We start from the raw sequence: 20,379 nt of genomic DNA on the forward strand, positions 1-20,379 counted from the left end.
AATAGTTTACCGGGTTTTGACAGCTGTTAATAGGATTTCGAAGCTCGAAGCAGGAGAGAGCAAAATGGGAGATACAGGTTCTGTAGGTGTCTCGCCTAGACTCGACACCTGCAGCAGGATCCCTACACATCTTCCCTACAATGGTCTCTTTGTATAGGGAATGAAAACACTGAAGGAAATGGTGGGTCATTTCCACTTGCTAGTTCACAAGTTTGTGTATAAAGGCATTTGAGAGGAAAAGCTCTGATATTTTGAGAACTAAAGAACCAGGAGGAGCTTGGGTATTTAACTACTAAAACTCCAAAGTCTCATTGCAAATGAAACTTCTGGTTAATGAATTGTGGGGTCTGTTACGATCTTTTCTTGTCCTTAAAAAAAAAATGGTGGACAGCTATTAATTTTTAAAATGATTATTTTAAGATCGAGAAGAACCAGAAGAAATGTATCAGTCTACAGAGAGATAAGATTCTATTATCTCGATAGCAAGGGAAATAAGAGTGAGCAGGCTTGGGTGCTCTTTGATTGGTTTAGGTTCTTGCTGGCCTTTTAAATTTCTCTGTAAAGAATCTACATGCGCAATGGGTAGATGACACCATTTCAAGGCAAGAGAATTAGCTTACCCCCAATTTAACAGTTAAAAAAGACCCCTTCGGTTTTACCAATGGCATCAATCTTTGCCGTATTATCTGACCCTCAACACAGTTCCTTCCCATAATATCCACAATGATTTTGCTCAGTGGCTTCCCTGTTAAAAGGGAGGAGATTGGCTACTTCCAACATCAGAGATACACTGCACCCAGCAAGAGGTGAAGTTTCAGCAATGCGGCTCAGCTTTTTAAATGCCATGGGAGCACGAGCATTGAAATTTAAGCACTGAAGAACACAGCTCATGAAGGTTCCCTCTGAACCACAGAGCGTCGTAAGTCTAAGGTATCATTTTATTTCTGCCCAACATAAAGGCTCAGCGGTTAGCACTTGTTGCTTTTACAGAGGACCTGCGTTTGATTCCCAGCACCCACAAGGTGGCTCACAACCTTCTGGAATTCCACTTCTAGGGGATCCAATGCCCTCTTCTGCCTTCTGAGGGCATCAGGCAACTACTGTGGTGCACATAAATACATACACACAAAACATACTCACACATAAAGTAAATAAATCTAGAGACTACTTCCATCTCTTGCTTTAATCTTTATACTATTTGCTATTTGTAATTCCAAGCAGTAACTGCTATGCATAAAAAAGGAAAGAAAATGCACGCTGGAGAGATGGCTCAGTGCTTTAGAGCTCTCGTTGATCTTGTAGAAGACTCAGGTTCAGTCCCCTGCACCCACATGGTGGCTCCCAGCCATCTGTAGCTCCAGTTCCAGGGAATGGCCTCCCACCCCTTTAAGAGACAGGAGCTCACACTGTAGCTCTGGCTGTCCTGGAACTCACTATGTACATCAGTTTAGCCTCGAACTCACAGAGATCCACCTGCCTCTGCCTCCTGGATTAAAGAGGTGGGATTAAAGTGTGTGCCGTGATGCCGGCTTTGTTTCTGAGACAGGGTATTGGGTAGCCCAGACTAACTGTGAACTTCTGGTCCTCCTAGCTCCACCTTCCCAGTGCCAGAACTACAGGAGTGCCTTGCCGTGCTTGACTTTATCATCATCATCATCATCATCATTATTATTACCTCTTATTGCTATTACTATTATTACTGTTATCTTAAAGCATTCGCTTAATGGTTATAGAGGTAACTCTGTTGATAAAGTGCTTACTGCACAGGCCTGAGGCCTAAACTGGGATCTACAGCATCTGTGTGAAAAGCCAGGTGCAACGATAGCACTTACAATTCTAGTACCAGGGCAGCAGAGGGAGGAGGATCCCTGGAGTTCACAAGCCAGCCAGTCTTGCCAATCACTTTGCATCAAGTCCCAGTCAGTTACCCCATCTCAAAAACTAAGCAGGAGGGGAAGACCTCTGACAGAGACATAGATATATGTTGAACCCTCACATATACATGCAGACATACATGAACGTCTACACACACACACAGCATTCATCTCAAATACACACACACACACACTGAACGTCTACACACACACACACACACACACACACACACACACACGCAGAGCCTTCATCTCAAAAGTCTAAAGCAAGTTAAAATACAGTTCTTAGAAAAATTCAGAAGTTGTTGTGCAAATGTAATTAAATTTGCTAAAAAACCCTCTGGTTACCACAATATCAAACTTAGGGTCACAGGCACCAAAATATCTTCCGTGGCCTCAGCATACCTCGCTCCTGGTTTGTGTAGTATATGGTGGGGGCAGATTACACATTTATCCCTTTACAGACTAGAGATAGTTTCAAGTCTTTCCCAGAACCTGCAGAATTCAGTTCTTCTAGGAATTGATGAGTGAATTCCTCAGGTAGCCTGAACCAATTCACCGACAGCAACCAGGCCAATGAGGGAAGAGGTCTGATTTTCAAACATTTTCCTGTTTTATTTTCTATTCTCTTCTGACTCAACTTGCTGCTGCTGAGTGCCAGGCCTACTGCTAGTAATCCCCCTGCTGCGCCCAGAGACACTGTTAATCCCTTCCTGGATTTCCATACTTGATTTACACCCAACAGACTGGAGAGCACAGTGTCCCCCGCTTCTTCCAGTCCTGCCCATCCTACAGTCTTCATCTTTTCCCTCTACACAGCATTGTTTGATGCCTGTATATACAGATTTTCCTTTCCTCCCCATCCCTTTCTTTTCCTTCCCTCCCTCCCTTCCTTCCTTCCTTCCTTCCTTCCTTCCTTCCTTCCTTCCTTCCCTCCCTCCCTCCTTCCTCCCTTTCTGGAAAGATTTTATCCCAGACCAGCTTTGGACTTACTACATAGCCAGGATAACCTTGAACTTCTAATTCTCCTGCTTCCACTTCCTCAGTGCCGGGATTACAGAAGTGTGATACCATCAGTCAGTGCAGGGCTGGAAAACCAAACCTAGAGTTTTGTGCGCTGGGGCAAACATTCTACCAGCTGAACTACGCTACCCTCCTCCCCCAGCCCTTGGCAGGGTTTATCCTCACAGCTCAGGCTGTCCTGGAACTCATGGTCCTTCTGCTCAGCCTGCTGAGCACTGGGGCTGCAGGAGTGCACTCCACATTCAGCTCCCAGTAGCTGGGATGCTCTTCATGCCGGGCTTGGTGGGCATCTGCAACTGCTTACCGAGCAGCGGAAAGACGCAAAGGAGGTGACAAGGGAAGGAGGATGAACGATTGCTCTGTTCTTTGCCTCAAGTACAAAATTAGGGTTGATGATGTTTTTAAAAATTGCACAGATTGTCGTTTTGCCTAAAGCCGGCACATTAGCAGAGAGTGGGAACGATAAATGTGCTTCTAAGCAAAGGCACGGCGGTCGGACCCAGAGCGTAGGAAGACCTCTCAGGACGAGGGGGTGGTTGGGTGGCTGGCTGTTAATTCTTCTTCACATTGACTTAACTAAAATAAAATATATAAAAAGAATGTAAAGTTGACCATCTGTAACATTGTTTGAGCTTTCAGTCCTCCCTTCCATTCCTCCTTCCCCTTCTGACATTCAGATAATGGGATGAGAGCTTCAGTAACTCGGGGAGAGCGCTGGCTTCTAGGTGGGTGCCCATCATTAACACACACGGGGGAATACGCTGTCTTGTCGCCAGAACGTGCTCATCCCCGGGAGTGCAACTGCTTAACAGCTGCCCAGTCACCCACCGGAAGGCTGCAAACAAAGTCACACACCAGCTCAACCAGAAACTCTGTCGGGAATGCCATCCGACAGGATGAAACCGGGGTAGAGTCTAGCCAACAACCTGAGTCTCTTCTGTTTCTCGTGGAAATCCCTCACGGTCCCGAATAGAAATGGTGTCTAGTGACCATATCCATAGAGCAGGTACTGGGAGCTACAGGAAAAGGACAACACAGCATCGAACTCTCTTTTGCCGACTGAAAATGTGGCCAAAGGCCTCAAGTTAACCAGCTTAGGACTTTAATGAGAATTTGATTTCTATGAATGTTCTCGTTTGGGCTAAGATAGCATCTACATCTCACAGGGTGTACAGTCATGAAACTGATCAAGATACTGCAGAGTCTAAGCGTAATGTGGTATAGTCATGACCTTGATTTAGGCGAAGATTCCTTAGATATGATACTAAAATCCTGATTCATAAACCGAACTGTCTCATACTTTAGTAATAAGACAAACGGCCCAGTTAAAGGCACACAGATGGGTAGGGATGTAACTTGAGTGGCCGAGTACTACCTAGCATGTACAAGACCCTAGGTTCAGTTCTTGGCACTATCAAAATAGACTTTTTTAAAAAGCACACAGGATATTTGCAGTGACATTTCACTAAAGAGGTGGTACAAATGGACCACGGGCCAAAGACGATAGTCATCACCTGTCATTAGAGAAATGCAAGATAAAACTACGAGATGTCTCTTCACACCTGCTGGGAGTTAAAAGACCCAAGGACCCAGAGAAAACGCAATCCTCACACGCATGGATGGTGGGGATATAAAACGGTGCCGCCACTTGGAAAACCATTCGGCTTTGGGTCAAGCACCTCTCCAACAGCTCCGAGTGGTCTCTGCTTCTTAGTGTCTACCTGGTAGTCTACTCTCCCTTTAAATGTGGACTGGACCTTGTCAGTTTGTTCCCAATGAGAGAAGTTGGCAAAAGTGGTTTGAGGGCCCACTTCTGTGATTAGGTTGAAAGATGGTGACTGGAGTTTGCTTACACCCCTCTTTTCTGATGCTGCTGTGTGCTTCTCGGGTACGTAATGTAGGTTGTTGGACAGCTCAGATGGCAAGGATTTGGAGCCAGTGCCTGGCCAAGCTCCAGGAGAAAAACGAGGCCTTTGGTCTAACAACCGTGAAGACTGACTCCTGACCACGGCCACTAGTGAGTTCCAGTTGTCTCTTCCCTTGTCAAGTCTTCAGAGGAGACAACAGTCCAGGTGAATGTCTCCAGAATCTTGGAGAGATACTGAGGCAGAGGACACAGAGATGCTACGTCTACATTTCTGAGACAACTATTTGTACTGTCTTCAAATTGCCTAGGTTTGGGGTAATTTCATACACATCAGTTGGTAACCGATATAGGAAAGTCCTTATAAAATTAAACGTGAGCAAATCAAACAGTCCTGTGATTCCACTCCTGAAAACCTACCTGAGTGAAAACATGCTCACAGAAGACTTACATTAAAATGTTCACAGCAACATTATGTTCACCAGTTTGTGAACTGAACAAAACACTTTGTATTAACAATTGATTCCTACTCAGATATAAAAGGAAGCAAGCATGGAGCCAGGCATGACGTCACATGGCTTTAATCCCAGCACTCAGGAGTCTGAGGCAGGTAGATCACAAGTTCAAGGCCAGCTTGACTAAAAGAAAATATTACATTAAAAAGAAGCAAACCACTGGGCGGTGGTGGTGCACAACTTTAATCCCAGCTCTCAGAAGGCAGAGGCAGGTGGATCTCAGGGAGTTCGAGGCCAGCCTGGTCTACAGAGTGAGTTGCAGGACAGCCAAGACTGTTCCACTCGAAACATCCCTTCCCAAAAAAAAAGCAAACCAGCAACACAGATGAACTTTCAAAACATCATTTTAAGAAAAAGGAGGCAAAAGAGAAAGATGATTCTTTACGTTATATCTATATTAGTCCATGTGTATGAAAGGTCCAGAGATAGAGACTCCATAGAAGTGAAGCCCAGATTGGGGGCTTCTGGGGGCTGTGGGTGAGAACGACTGACTGCAAAGAGGGACAAGGGGCGCTGGGAGGGAGACAGCGATGGACCAAAACACGACACTGGTTACATAACTTGAAGTTCACCAAAAGAACAACCACTGAACACAAAAGGGAAGATAAATCATAACCAAACCAAGACGCACATGACAAGTCCTCCAAACACTGCCCTTAACTCCTTTTGTGTCTCTATAACTGACTTCCGGTCCTTTCCAATAAGATATACACCTTGTTAAAAACCGCAAAGCATACCCCCTCATTGGCAATAGGAAAACACAGTCTATTCCAAAAGATGCCAGCACACCTCTATGCTTAGTCGCGGTATTATCAGTTCCAGATGGATACCTAACCTCTGTCCAAAGTATGCCACAGTCCACGGGCACACAGCTTCTCAAACATGCTTGCTCTCTGGTTCCTTAATAACTTAGTGTGCCTTGCTAGACCGTGGTTGTTAATTAATGGGTCTAGTTCTGGTTCCCGAGGCAGCAGAAGGATAAACCCATGGAAGCAAGTCTTCATGCATGTATCCAGGGATGTAGGCTTAGTGATCTCAGAAGACAAAAGAAGGAAACAGAGTGATCTTTTCTGGAAGGCCTCAGAGAGAGGGTTAGTACAGCCTGGAGGACCTGAAGAGCAAGCTGACCAGCTAAGGAACTAGTCACATAAGAATGCCAGACGGGCCAGGCATCGGTGGCACACACACCTTTAGACCCAACACTTGGGAGGCAGAAGCAGGCAGATCCCCGTGAGTTCGAGGCCAACCTGGTCTACAGAGCGAGTTCCAGGACAACTAGGAGTACACAGAGAAACCCTGTCTTGAAAGAACAAAAAAACAAAACAAAACAGAAAAGAATGCCAGAGACTGGGATTCAGTCAATCAATAAAGAGGTGATCAAGGACCACACAGTTGTCTCTGCAGTTTGGTGGGTGGGAAGTATGGCCACACGCCTAGACTGATTTAGGAGAAGCAAATGAAAGCCTTCTCTGTTTCCTCCAGGGCTGCTCCACACTTCCTCGAGGAATACCAAAGGGTAACAAAGGCTTGGCTGGGATTTCTGCTTCGGCAGGCGCAGGTGTGGAAGCGCTGGCTCTAACAAATCTTCTCACTGTCTTTAATGCCACCAGACCGACGAAAATAGCGAAATATCTATCCTGATCCCGTTTTTACTTCTTCGGTTGGCATAATTAACAAATTTATTATGGGGAAGGTCACACATTCTTTTTTAATTATTAAACCATGGCTCTCCATATGTTACTGTTTAGACAGCGTCACTCGCCGAAGAGTATAGTTTTCAAGACTGTCATCCCCGCAACCTCAAATCGAGCTCCAACTGCAGCTAGCGAGGGCAGGTTTTAACTAGGCAGCTAAATGAGAAGACATCTGTGCTTACCAGTCGAAACGAGAAAGGTCACATGTTAAACCCAGTTAATCTTGTTTATTGGTGTTTGAAGGTTATACACCAAGGGCTGGATTACCAGGGTCCTCCTTCAGGCCTGCCTCTGACATCTTTATCCATTCTGCCGTGTGTGAGACAGTCGAAAACCCAAAGCCCTGGAAGTTAGACCCTTTTAAATGTAGTTTAGCCAACTCTGAACTTGAATACTATGGCAGCCTGTGGCTGGGCCTCTGCTGGAAAAGAGCACAGACCAAAACAATCAGGGGAGCGTAACTATGTTTTAAAAAATTGTTTTCCAAATTTCTAGCCATGGTTTTCATAAAAAGCATCTAAAACATTCCTTCAGTACAATTAAGAAAAATGAACAGTCTTGATCATCAGTAAGAGATAAAATTAAAAAAAAAAAAAAAACTGGCCTGGGCTAGGTTCAGGGACTGTAGAAGAAAAAGGGCCAGGCTGGGGAAGTCCCTCGGGGACAGAATGCGTATCAGAGGACCAGAGGACCTGGGTTCAACCCTAAGCACTGGGGGGTGGGGGGAGGAAGAGGGGCGGGTTCATCTGTTATTCTCTACCTAAGCAGAAAACGGGATTTTTTTTTTTTTTATGTCGGAGCTACAACATGAAAAGATCATTAAAACAAACAAAAACCTCTGAAGCGCTCGGAGAGATGGCTCAGTTAACAACCCTTCTGCTCTTCCAGAAGACTGGGGTTCAGTCCCCAGCACCCACATCAGGGCTCACAATCGCCTGTAGCCCTAGTTCCAGGGGATCTGACACCCCCTTCTGTCATCCGTGGGCATCTGCACATATACACACTTAGGCACACACATGAAAGACAGCATTTTAAGAAATGGGCCCTAAGGCTTTACATACTTTGGTTAGATCTTGTTTATCTTTTCTGAGCTTTGGACCTCTTAAAATGTATGCGAGCCTATCGACATGAAACATAACATGCTACTAAGAGATTTTTCTCAAACCCTGAGATATAAGGCTGTTAACTTCTGCCCTAGACTTTTAAATCAGCTCAGGCTTAAATGCAAGGAACCTGTACTGTGCTTTGTACAGACAGTAGCTTAGCGCTCAAACCTTTTCACAGGTGTCCTAAAGAACCTGGAAACATTATGCTTCTTTCTTATACATGAAGAGGGCACTAAACTGACATTTATTCTTTTTCATCATAGCTTACTTTTTTTTCTAGGCAGCGTTTCTCTTTATAGTTCTGGCTGTCCTGGAACTCGCTTTGTAGACCAGGCTGGCCTCAAATTCATAGAGAGCCACCTGCCTCTGCCTCCCGAGTGCTGGGATTAAAGGCACGTGCCACGACCGCCCGGCATACTTTACTCTTAAACAAAACCACAACTGTTTCTTTGTTATAAATGCTGAAGCTGACAGCCTAGACATTAATTCTTGCAAAATCATCTTTACCCAGGTGAGGTTTGAAGATCACTGCCAACAAAGATTACATTGTTGGTTGGAGAAACGACTCAGCTGTTAAGGGCTAAGGGTCACAGTCCAAAATAAATAATAAATAAATAAAACAAAAGGCCAAGACATCCTTACGTGCACTTCACTTGATCCAACAACAAATGTCTAGTGAACTCTTGTGGACAATGTAGGGGTGAATGAACTGATGGATGGATAGAAAGACAGACGGACGGGTGGGTGGATGGACAGATGGGTGATGGATTGAAAGGCAGAAACAAAAGTAACAAACATGCGGGCAGTGGTGGCGCACGCCTTTAATCCCATCACTTGGGAGGCAGAGGCAGGCGGATCTCTGTGAGTTCGAGTCCAATCTGGTCCTGAGCTGGTTCTCAGGACAGGCTCCAAAGCTACAGAGAAACCTTGTCTGGGGGGGGCGGAGAATTAGGAAAAAGCCGAGCAGTGGTGACATAATACTTGTAATCCCAGCACTTGGGACACAGAAAAAGGAGGATCTCAGTGAGTTCAAGGCCAGCCTCATCTACCAGGCAAGTTCCAGAACTGTTACAGAGAGAAACCCTGCCTCAAACAAAACAAAACACAAAAGTAACAAACATGGACATGTACTACCTTTCCAGAACTCTGCTATTAAAGATACAAATAAGTTCATGGCATGTGCCTATAATTCCAGCACTTGGGAGGCTGAGGCAGGAGGATCACTGTATGAGGCCAGTATGGATAGCATAATGAGTTCTAGGCCAGCCTGGGACCTTACTTTTGAAGAGGAGGAGGAGGAGGAGGAGGAGGAGGAGGAGGAGGAGGAGGAGGAGGAGGAAGACGATGACGCCGACGATTCTTTAGGGGATGATAAACTGCAGTTGGCCCTTGCCGTGACACAGGACAATCAAAATGGAGCCGAAACATGGTGATCATTGGCTCTTATCCCATGGGATAAGGGAGCAGTTGCTATCTTTAGAGACTTTAAAAGTTTGATATCATGGCAACTGTGTCCAGGATGAGCGTCTCTGCTCTCGCTTTGTCGTTTTGTGACAGTCCATACCCACACCAACTGCATTCATTAACATCACCACAGTGTGAAGTCATTTTATAAGTTCTCTATATTTTATAAGTTCTGCATCCTGTTGACTAGCTAGAGAGTCTGTCTCTCGCATCATTTTCCCTTACAGCAATTAGAAATAGCTAACTGTCCCCTTCCCCCGCCCCCACACACAAATGGCATCGTGAGCCAGGTAGGGGTTCGTTCAGTCCCTAGTCTTGCAGTGAGCTGGTGAATGCTTAATAGTTAACACGGGCGGGGAAAATCTTGTTCATGTTAATGCTATCAATACTCCATCACGGCCAGCTTCATGCTACCGGTGAAGCCTGCCAGCTCACGAAATTCCTGACAATTTCACCACTGACTTACACGCTGGCTCTGGCACACCACTGGGATTCCCTCTGTCCCTCGGCGGTGTGTCTTCGTGTGGTATCCAGCTGCACCAGGAGCCATCACGCCCCGCTGCCCGAGCTAATGCCAAGCTTCATCTGAGCCCAGAATTCATTTGGCAGGAGCCGCTGCTGGGAGATGCAGGCTCCCATGGTGGGTGTGTTCCTTGTGCCCGTTCGCCCTACCGGGAAGAGACGCCAGCACCATCGCACCTCGGACTCCACTGTGAAAAGAGGCAGCCACCTCTCCGATGAGCCACTGGGAAGAGTGGGCTGACTCCTATTCTTGTAACCGTTTCAACTGTGTGTTCTCATACAGACACTAAATGCCTACACATTCCTTTAACCTCACTGTGCTTCGTGGCTAAAAAAGGAAAGAAAACCCAGCGACCATTTTTTTTTCTGTTAAGAAGACTCAGGGAGAGACGTCTTGGTCTTATCACTGACGCAGCCACACAGGTCGACAGTGGGAGCTGTGACGCTCTGCCCATCACAACACGCGCAGAAAAAGGACTCCGGCAGTGGCACGCTGCTGATGTTAAGAGATAACTCCTGCATCCCATGAGCGGCAGGCCTCGCTCTGGGCGCCAGAGATGTAATATTTTGATAAAACGTGGCACTTCCTTTTGAAGCGGGTCTTTGCGTGTGCTGAGCTAGACCACGGAGCTAGGCAGAGGCTGACTCGGTCTCTCCAGCTGCTCCAGTAGCCCTGCCCACACATCTCCACGCAGCAGAATTAGCATCCCTTGAGCCGCAAAGGTGCCTTCCTTGTTTTTTCTCCCCTTGGCGGCATCAGAGCAGCTTGTGTCAATGTTTTCTTATGACCACAAGATGACTGTAGACATCGGAAAGGATCAGGCATGGATATCAGATGTGCGTGACATAGCCCTGCAATCTGAGCACTCGGGAGCCCGAGACAGGAGGATTGTCACAAATACAAGGCTAACTTGTGTTACATAGTGAGGTACAGACTGGCCTGAACCACAATGGGACACCCTTTTCCAATCCTTCCCCACTGCAAACCAGAAACTACGCTATGGAAAGCTACTGAGGCATGGGACTATGTTCTCTAAGGAAAAAATTATTTTTTTTTTCCCAGCAAACTTTCTAAGTTTCCATCTTTATTTTAAACTATTCTGTTCAAGGTGCCACCAAAGAGACCATTTAAGGCCTTCCAACAAAGTGTCAAATGCAAATTTTCTCTCGGAACCAGGTAAGACCTAAATAAATACACTGAGGGCCAGAGAGATGGCTCAGCAGGCCAGGGTGCTTGCTGCCAAGCCTGACAACCTGAGTTCAATCCCTGGGCTCCATGCACTGAAAGGAAGAACTGACTCCCACAAACACTAGTCATTTAGCTGCCCATGCAAACCGTGACGGTGGTGGCAGCATCTGCCACATCAGCTTTTCCTCGCTCGCACAGCTATGCTTTGAGTCCTCTCTCCAAGGTTTTCATACCAAATTACAGCAGAAAGGTACTCCTTCACGGGCCCGAAGCTGTCAGAAGGATCCAGCAATCCTTGGCGTTCCTTTCTTGTAGCAATACAACTCCAGTCTCTACCTCCCATCACGTGACTTTCTTCTCTGTTACTTCCCCCTCCTCTTACAGAGACTCCAGCCATTGGAGTTAGGGTCACACTCCTTCCCTATAACCTTGACCTCGCCAACCATTGGAGTTAGAGTCACACTAACCCAGCATAACCTCGTCTTAACTAAGAGCATCCACCATGACCCTGTTTCATCACCAGATCTTGCTGGCATTTCAGATCTAAAAGGAGGATACCAAGGCCTTTTGTTTTATTTTGAGAATATATCTTATCTGGCTAAGATCTATTCATGGGATGCTGGACAGGACTGTTTTTCTGGTCGAGAAGAGTCTGGTGGCAGTCGCAATTAGAAATTATTCTTAGATACCAATGACCACACCGCAGAAATGACTCTGAACCTTCTCATTGTTTGTGTATTCCAGTCCAGTGGGATTATACCATCTCAGAGGGACGTGAGTTGCTGGACATGGCGGCAATTAGACACCATTAAAATCAGTCTGACTTTGACACACTCCAGATAGGTTGTCTCTTCTACCCCCTTTCAAAGAACATTTACAAGAACGTCCCCACGTCAGGCAGTGGTGGCGCACACCTTTAATCCCAGCACTCAGGAGGCAGAGGCAGGTGGATCTCTGTGAGTTCCAGGCCATCCTGTTTTACAAATCAAGCCTGGGACAGCTAGGCTTGTTACACAGAGAAACACTGCCTCGAAAAACAAACCAAAATAAAACTAAAGAAAATAATCAAAAAAGAATGCTTCCACTACATTGAAATAATCAGGTTCTCTAAAGTGTGTTTTCTGTAGCAGTTATGACGTTATATCTACTTTTCCCTAATTAGAATTTATAAATGTAGTCCTGGTCCAGCTTCAGCATTGGCTTGTCACGCGCCGTTTTTGTTGCTGTTGTTGATGGTGAAGAAAATAAATTTGGGCTAAAGGATCATGCAGCCCAGGCTAGCCCTTGATCCTCCTGCCTGCACCTCTTAAATTCTGGGGTTACAAGCCTGTGCCGCCATTCCCAAGTAACGTGCCCTTTAAATTTAATAATTCTTATAATTTGGCACGTGTACTTTGAACATACTGATTATCTTCTGTTTTAAAGCAGTGTGCCCTGGTAACCACCTTTTCTCAAAGACAAATTACTCACAGTCTTGGCATTAATGGCCTCTTAGTCAGTTTGAAAGTTAACCATGAACAAATGGAATAATCTTTCAGCACTGATGCTATCCTATTAGCTTCTTTCTAAGAAAGTTTTAAGAAGGGCTACCCAGTTTCTTCCCTATTCCAGTAATTTAGACTAACTGAGCACATCTTAGAGTCTCTACCAAGAACCACATGGCATTTCCAGATGCCACCAGCTGGGAAAGTTGGTGAGTTCGAGCCCAGCCTGGTCTACAAGAGCTAGTTCCAGGGCAGGAACCAAAAAAGCTACGGAGAACCCTGTCTCGAAAAAAATCCAAAAAAAAATCTTATTGTTACATGGATATTATCTGTTTTCGTGGTTATGTTGGAGTGTGAACTCAGAGGTTCTTCTGAACCCAGAGGAAATTCTAACATGATTGCCAGTTTCCCCAGCTAGCTGCTGTCGAGGTTGCTGCTATCCCAAACACAAACTTGGTACGGTGATTGCCAGAACGCAGAGGCCCAACCCAGAAATGTGGGCACAGTTGCCACCGCTTTATCTCATCCTGAACGTGACCCGATGGATGTCACCGTCGAGAAGCTGCCGAATCAGAGACACCATGCACCTTTCCTCCGCATTTACGACCACATCCTGCACAGCAGCGTTTTCTGACTCTGTGGTTAAAACTGGCACACATTAATGTATAGCTCTGCAGATCAGGAATCCGAGCTAACGCTGTGATTTGAATCTCAGAACCATTAGGGCAGGAACTCCATTTCTTGGTCTTGAACAATCAGGCAAAAGAAAAAAAAATCTGAGAAGAACATGCTCTTCTTGAGAGAGATATGTAGCTGCACGCAGGCAGAATTAACCCAGGGCTTTCATTTAGTCATACAACAAACGTTGACTGCACATCTGCTGTGGGCGAGGTATCCAGTAGGGAAAAAGATATCCCCAGTGCCAGCCAGTAAAAAGTGGAAGGGGGAAGACAATAAACAAATCAGACCCGAGAGTTATCTATGGCGGTTATCATCACAGAACAAAACGCAGCACCATGTTAGAATGTTGTCAGGGAAACCTCTGAAAAGATATTTTAAGTGAGAGCTGAGCGACGTTTATAACACAGCAGTGGATGAGATTCGTCATCATAATCCTCACTAGGAAAAAAGCATACAGCGCTAAAACCCAGTGCACACACACAGAGCTCAAAGGTGAATATTCCACGTTTGAATAGTGGGATACAGATTTTTTTTTCTTGCTTTTTTGTCTTTTTCCTTTCGTTTTGAATATTTTTTTTCTTCTTGCTTTCTACTCCCACGAACCTTACAGACTGTAGTGCTGGGCAAAGCTGTATCTGGTCCCCGCTCCTGTCCTTTCTTCTAGGCACACAACTCCCCAAACTCTTGTGTTTTCCCACTGATAACTGTATGTTGTGGTGTACAACAAAATCCTTTCAATATTCAGGTGCTTATGCTAATGAGGTGACTTAGGTTGGGACCCCAAGGTACCTCAGACTACAGAGAAGCCAGAGAGAACGTTCAGCCTCTTCTACTGATCTCTGGGAAAGTCTACGAAGAGCTGGAGATCCTAATAAAATCTTGGGCAGTGAGTTTGAGATCTTGAGGGCTGGGAAGGAGAGCTTCCAAGCTGGGGATCACTGGGAGGCACTGGGCTGGACCCACGCCTGGAGAAAGCCCCACCTGCTTCCTCCTATGCCTGTCCTGTGCTCTCTTCCATTTGACTGCTTCTGAGTCAAATAATTTATAATAAACCGTTAACAGTGGGGTGATGTCTGCATTTGTCCAGGCTGTACAGGTCTCTGTATCGGGGCTGATGTCTGAAGTGGGGGTAGCCTTACAAGACAGAAGCTTCAACTTAACCTTGGTGTCTGTCCGAGCTCTGGGGATTAACCCAAGAATTGAATAGATGATATCCAACAACTGAACTGCTGTCTTTGGTTGTCAGTTTGTTTGTCTGATACCTTGGAAACTCACAGAAGCACATGACTTGGGAGGAGAAAAAAAATGAAAGGGAAGAGTGGATATGGGAACTTTGGTTCCTAATCAGCCATTTTTGTTATTGTGGTGTGGGGCCACAGTGGTGGTGTCCTGGTGAGCTTCTAAAGGTAAATTTGCCAATGGGCCCAACTCTCAAGGAGCCGATTCACAAGATGCCCAAGAAAATGCGAACTAGGAAGACAAGAAGGAAGATGTTATAACCCTTTGGCTGCTACTCTCATAGTTAAATTGCAGGCAGAAGAATATACTGGGCCAGGTCTTGAAGCCAGACCAAGCTCAGATTGCATCTGGCCTGAGCTATGGATATTAGATTCCAAGCTGTCCTTACAGTTTTAGAAAAAAAAAATTCATGGGAACAAAGTACAACCTATGATGTCTGGGCTGGGGAGAGGGGTCAGTGGCCAGAGCATCTGCTGCACAAGCATAGGATCCCAAGTTCAAATCCCCAGCGCTCACGTAAATGCCTGGCAGGTGTGGCGGTGCAGCTATAATCCCTACATCAGCAGACAGAGACAGGGGATCTCTCCAGCAAACTGACAACCCAGAGTAGCAAATTAGCAAACTCTGAGTTCAGTGGGAAGACCTGCCTGCACATGTAAGGTATCAATAACAGCCCTCGATATCCGCCCCAGCGTCCATTTAACCGTCTGCTTCTACACACAATATTCCCACACACACGCGAACACGCACACACACTGGGAATATCAAGAAGATGGTCCGGGTGTGGGGGAACAAGACCAAGAACAGAAACCGGGGTAGAGTGTGGAGCGAGTGACCTTATTTCGTAAGTCAGTGTCATCAGTTTCTACAAGAACCCATACTAGAACGGATTTCAGGCTAATTTAGGGGTAGCATTTTGACTCTCCTTTTCCCTTTTTCTTTCTAGGACTGGGGATCGAACCCAGGACCTTTCATGGGATAAGTACACTCTGCCCTGAACAAAACCCTCTAGTACTGAGTCTCACTTTCCGGAAGCTGCACGGTGGTCAGACACGTGTGGACTGATGCAGGACCCACAGCCCACAGCTCACTGTGGAACAACCACGGTTTATTCTCGAGGGAACTGCCAGCATGAAACATTGGATAAGAGCCTCCCAAAGGCCTAGTTAACTTGAAGTGGTCTATGTAATTCCCCTATTAAATGCCAGGGGGAATGTTCCAGATCAAACAGCTGATATACCTTCTAGTCAAGATCATTATAATCTCTGAAAGTCGCCTATCCCTAAGAAGGGCAGTCTTCCTCGGGTTTGTAGAAGCCCTAATACCAGAGCATCAAGAATGCAGGAAATATGAAAATACAGGCATTATAATTGGCCCTGTAATGACCAGGCATCAAACGGACAGACAGAGGCTAAGGAAACACATCTGCTACAGGGAGCACTTCTGTGGGGACACTTGTGCATCTTCACTGCTGGGAAACTTAGCAGCTGTCCAAGAAGCTCAACTGAATTTGCTGCTTCTGCTTTCCCTCATGGGTCTCACAGGTGCTAACAAAAATGCTACCGTAATTAACAGGGAAATGAAGAAAAACAGAAGACAGGGTCAAATGATTCATCTCATCAAGGTAGACCGTTTTTAATGACTACTAAAATGTTCTTAGTTATTAAAGTTTTTAATGACTATTAAATAAACCGGTCTTTAATCACAGCACTCAGGAGGCGGAGGCAGGCAAATCTCTGTGAGTTTGAGGTCAGTATGATCTACAGAGCAAGTTCCAGGACAAGCAGGGCTACACAGAGAAACCCTGTCTCAAAGAGGAAAAAGAAAGAAAAAGAAAGAAAGAAAGAAAGAAAGAAAGAAAGAAAGAAAGAAAGAAAGAAAGAAAGACAGAAAGAGGGAGGGAGGGAGGGAGAGAGGGAGGGAGGGAGGGAGGGAGGGAAGGAAGGAGGGAGGACCAGCAAGCTGCCTCAAAAAATAAAGGTGACTGAAACTAATCCTGACATCCTGATTGGACGGTGAGAGAACCTACTCCTCCAAGTTGTCTTTTGACCTCTACCCCCAATAATAATAATTAATAAAAATTTAAAAAAAGAATTGAATTGTTGGCTACTCAGTTATCGTTTGAGAACTGGCTGTTGGGAAACACTCCAAACTATGAACATGGGAGCTTTTTGTTTTGTTTTGAGACAGGGTTTCTCTGTGTATCTTTGGATGTCCTGGAACTCACATTGTAGACCAGGCTGGCCTCGAACTCACGGAGATCCGCCTGCCTCTGCCTCCCGAGTGCTGGGATTACAGGTGTGCTCTACCACATATGGCTATTTTTAGAATGGAAAACGATAAAATGAACATGTTTCATTTGGGGTTGTTTGAGACAGGGTCTCATTATTTTGCTTTGGCTATGTAGCCCAGAATGGCCCTAAATTCATGATCCTCCTGCCTCAGCTACATAAGATCTGCGACCATAGACATGTTCCACCAAACCTGGCAAATAAATAGTCTTAATATAATGTGAACAATGAACGAGTATCTTAAAATTTCAAAATATTGGTGTAATACGTGTGTGTGTGTGTGTGACTGTATGTGTATACATCATGTGTGTGCAAGTACCCATGGAGACGAGAAGATCACCAGGAGTTACCGGTGGTAGGGAGCCCCCCCACGCCCCCCCAACGTGGGCTGGGGGAACCGTCGAGGACTCTCTGGAGAGTAGGATTACCTAGATGAGATGCTGAGTCATCTCCTCCACCCCAATACTGATTTCATCTCACAACAAGCTATTAAATGCAAATACATATTGAATGAACGGCTCTGAGTTGATTTTTCACTAAACCCACAGACACATGTTTCCACTGGCGAGGTGATTTCGTCTTCACACTCAACCGTAGCTAATCCGTAACCACGGAGTTTTAGCGGCACCGCACGGTTTACCTCCTGCATCTTCGTCTTCATGGGTTGGCGCTTCGGTACTGTGCATGCTTTCTACTTCATGAGGTTTGCTTAAACCGTAGTCACTCAAGGTTTCGGGGCTTTCTGAAAGACAAAGGGAGTTATAAGGATGACGTCCACCCGGAAAGATTTGTATAACTATGCCCTGAGTCACCCTCAGTGATAGCCAGCATTCCCCGGGACTAAGGCTCAGGCTCGGCATCCAGTACTGGTAATCGGGACTCACCTCGCTCACCCCAGCGGAGTAGATATGGAAACTCTCAAGGTGTAGAACTGTGAATGAGATTCATGTATCCTTCTGCCGTCTACAATTCTTGTGAATATTGCACTATATCGAACTCATGTTCCATCTAGACAGCAATTCTTTCTCCATTAGTGTATCTCAGTGTTCAATAGGATACTATTGCTGTCTGGGGCCAATAAGTATTAATGTGTAGTATTAAGAGATACTGAGCCTGAGATATTGATTCAACCCAGCTTGAGAGAAACACATTCCTGAAAGGGAACCTAGAAATTTCTGTATGCCAAATCTGCCTTCTCTTCCTGTTTATGTCAAGTGATTCCATGCAAACATAATGGAACCCAAGTTCCTTCCTTCATTTCATTTCTTAGTGCTATAAAACTGGATCTTCCTATATAGCCCAGGCTAGCTTTAAAAGTCTATGCTGAGCTGGGCGGTAGTGGCGCACGCCTTTAATCCCAATACTTGGGAGGCAGAAGCAGGTGGCTCTCTGTGAGTTTGAGGCCACCCTGGTCTACAAAGTGAATTCCAGTACAGCCAGGACTGTTTCATAAAGAAATCCCGTCTCGAAAACAAAACAACAAAAGTCTGTGCTGGCCTGAATTCAATCAAGATCCTCCTGACTAAACTAGAGTCAGCAAGCTATGGCCTGGTCATACCTGCTCTGTTCAGGTCCAGGGGTAAGGATGTTTTTAACATTTTCAATGATTATTAACAACAACATCAACAAAGGATATAGGAAAGAGATTATATGATGAATTTCTGGTCCTTTCCCAGAAATGGTAAAGTTTAAAGTAAAGTTTAAACCATTCAAATTCGAGCTATTGGCTATTGTCTTTACCAAAATCACTTAGTTTAAAAAAAAATCAATCAAGTAAACAAAAGTCCAATGATCAACGTTAGTTGGAATGTAGTTTGACTCTAGTGCCAAAGTGCGTGTGTGGGGTGTGTGTGCGTGCGTGTGTATGTGTGCATGTGTGTGTGCATGTGTGCCTAAGTGTATGGAGAGCAGAGGTCAATTCAGGTGTCTTCCTTTATTGTCTCCACTTTACTTTTTGAAACAGGGTCTCTCATTGAACCTAGAGCTCTCTGAGATGTCCCTCAGCACTGAGGTTACAGGTCTATGCTGCCACACCTGGTTTTCTTACAATGTTGGGGGCCCAAACCCAGGCCCTTGTGAGCTCTCTCTCTGGCTGTCTCCCCTCCCATCATTATCACGACGTTAGTGGAGGGGCATTTTATCAGCATAAGGAACTGTTTTAATCTCCCACAGCATTTTTGCTGTAACCAGAATAAGGGCGCCACTCTTTCTTTGGTGCTTTTGGTTAAAAGACCTGGCATTACCTGTGGGCAGAGGCTGCTCCTCGGCACCTTTCAGCTCCACATTTGCTTGTATATCTGAAAGGAAAGGGTTATAGGTGTTAGCGACATGGGACACGCGTTTCGACAGGATCTGAATTCTGAATGTGATGAGGACAGGGCTGTCAAGCTTAGCAGCGGGATTCCTCTCAGGGTAGAGCTCCATTTCCTCCCTGCTCCCCCTAACGGTGCTGGAAGGAAAATGGAAGGAATTATCCATTCAGCAGCCTCACTTTGAGAGCGAGGAACTGAACGAGGAACCCACTTCCACTAAAAAGACTGAGGACCAGAGGGTCATGCGAGGCATGAGGGCACTCAGGAGGCAAAGGCAAGTGGATCCTGGTGAGTTTGAGGGCATCCTGGTCTACAGGTGAATTTCAGACCAGTCACAGGCACACAGTGAGCCCCTACTCAAAAAGTTAAATACAATTTAAAAGTGGGTGGTTTCAGAAAGAATTTTAGATAGCCTTTCTTCTTTTTCGTAATTTTGCTGATCACTGCTGTAGAACGAAGCAATGTTCTTCAGATCCAAGCTACACCCTTCACTATTTGTTTTTATCAAAACCAGCCAGTTGAAAAAGGTCAACCAAACCCCCAAAGATCAACATTAGAATCTATGCAAAGTGTGTGACCTCTCTGAAGGAGACAGGAAGGAGAGAGGGAGGGAGGGAGGGAGGGAGCAAGTCTCTTGCTACGTTGCTCAGACTGGCCCCAAACTCAATATGTTCTTGCCTTAGAATCTAGAATAAACCTGATGCTCTCATGGCCAAGTTCCTCCAAAGATTTTATTCAGAACATTTTCAAATAGAAAATGAGCCAGGGTGGAGTGGGCACAGCTGTAACCTTGGCACTGAAGAGGCTGATGTAGTGGATTGCTGTGAGTTCCAGCCGAACATGGCCTACATAGTGAGCTCTCATTTGGAAAGGGCTACAGAACTAACAATGGAGCCAGAAAGATGGCTCAGTGGTTAAGGGCACACCCTGCTCTTGTAGAGGACCTGAGTTCAGTTCCCAGGACCCACATCAGGGGGCTCACAACTCCAGGGGATTCAACACCCTCTTCTGGCCTCTGAGGGTATCAGAACTCACACATATATACTCACACATAGGCACACACAAATACATGATTAAAAACTAAACATTTATAAAAAGAAAAGCAGGGAAATGGGGAGGGA

The 20,379-nt window shown here is 45.6% G+C and overlaps 1 protein-coding gene across 1 annotated transcript in view; it reads right to left on the reverse strand.

Annotated features, from left to right (window-relative positions):
• Ikzf3 (IKAROS family zinc finger 3) overlaps positions 1-20,379 on the reverse strand; it is an 85,394-nt gene that overhangs the window by 35,249 nt on the left and 29,766 nt on the right. The window contains exons 2-3 of the mRNA XM_050157160.1: positions 19,190-19,243; positions 17,587-17,688 (exon numbers count right to left, since the gene is read on the reverse strand). Of these exons, the coding sequence (XP_050013117.1) occupies positions 17,587-17,688; positions 19,190-19,243 (156 nt within the window). The remainder of the gene's footprint in view (positions 1-17,586; positions 17,689-19,189; positions 19,244-20,379) is intronic.

The sequence above is a fragment of the Alexandromys fortis genome, unplaced genomic scaffold (assembly GCF_014885135.2).
Source record: "Alexandromys fortis isolate MF-2015 unplaced genomic scaffold, M_Fortis_MF-2015_v1.1 scaffold_31, whole genome shotgun sequence".
NCBI lineage: Eukaryota > Metazoa > Chordata > Mammalia > Rodentia > Cricetidae > Alexandromys > Alexandromys fortis.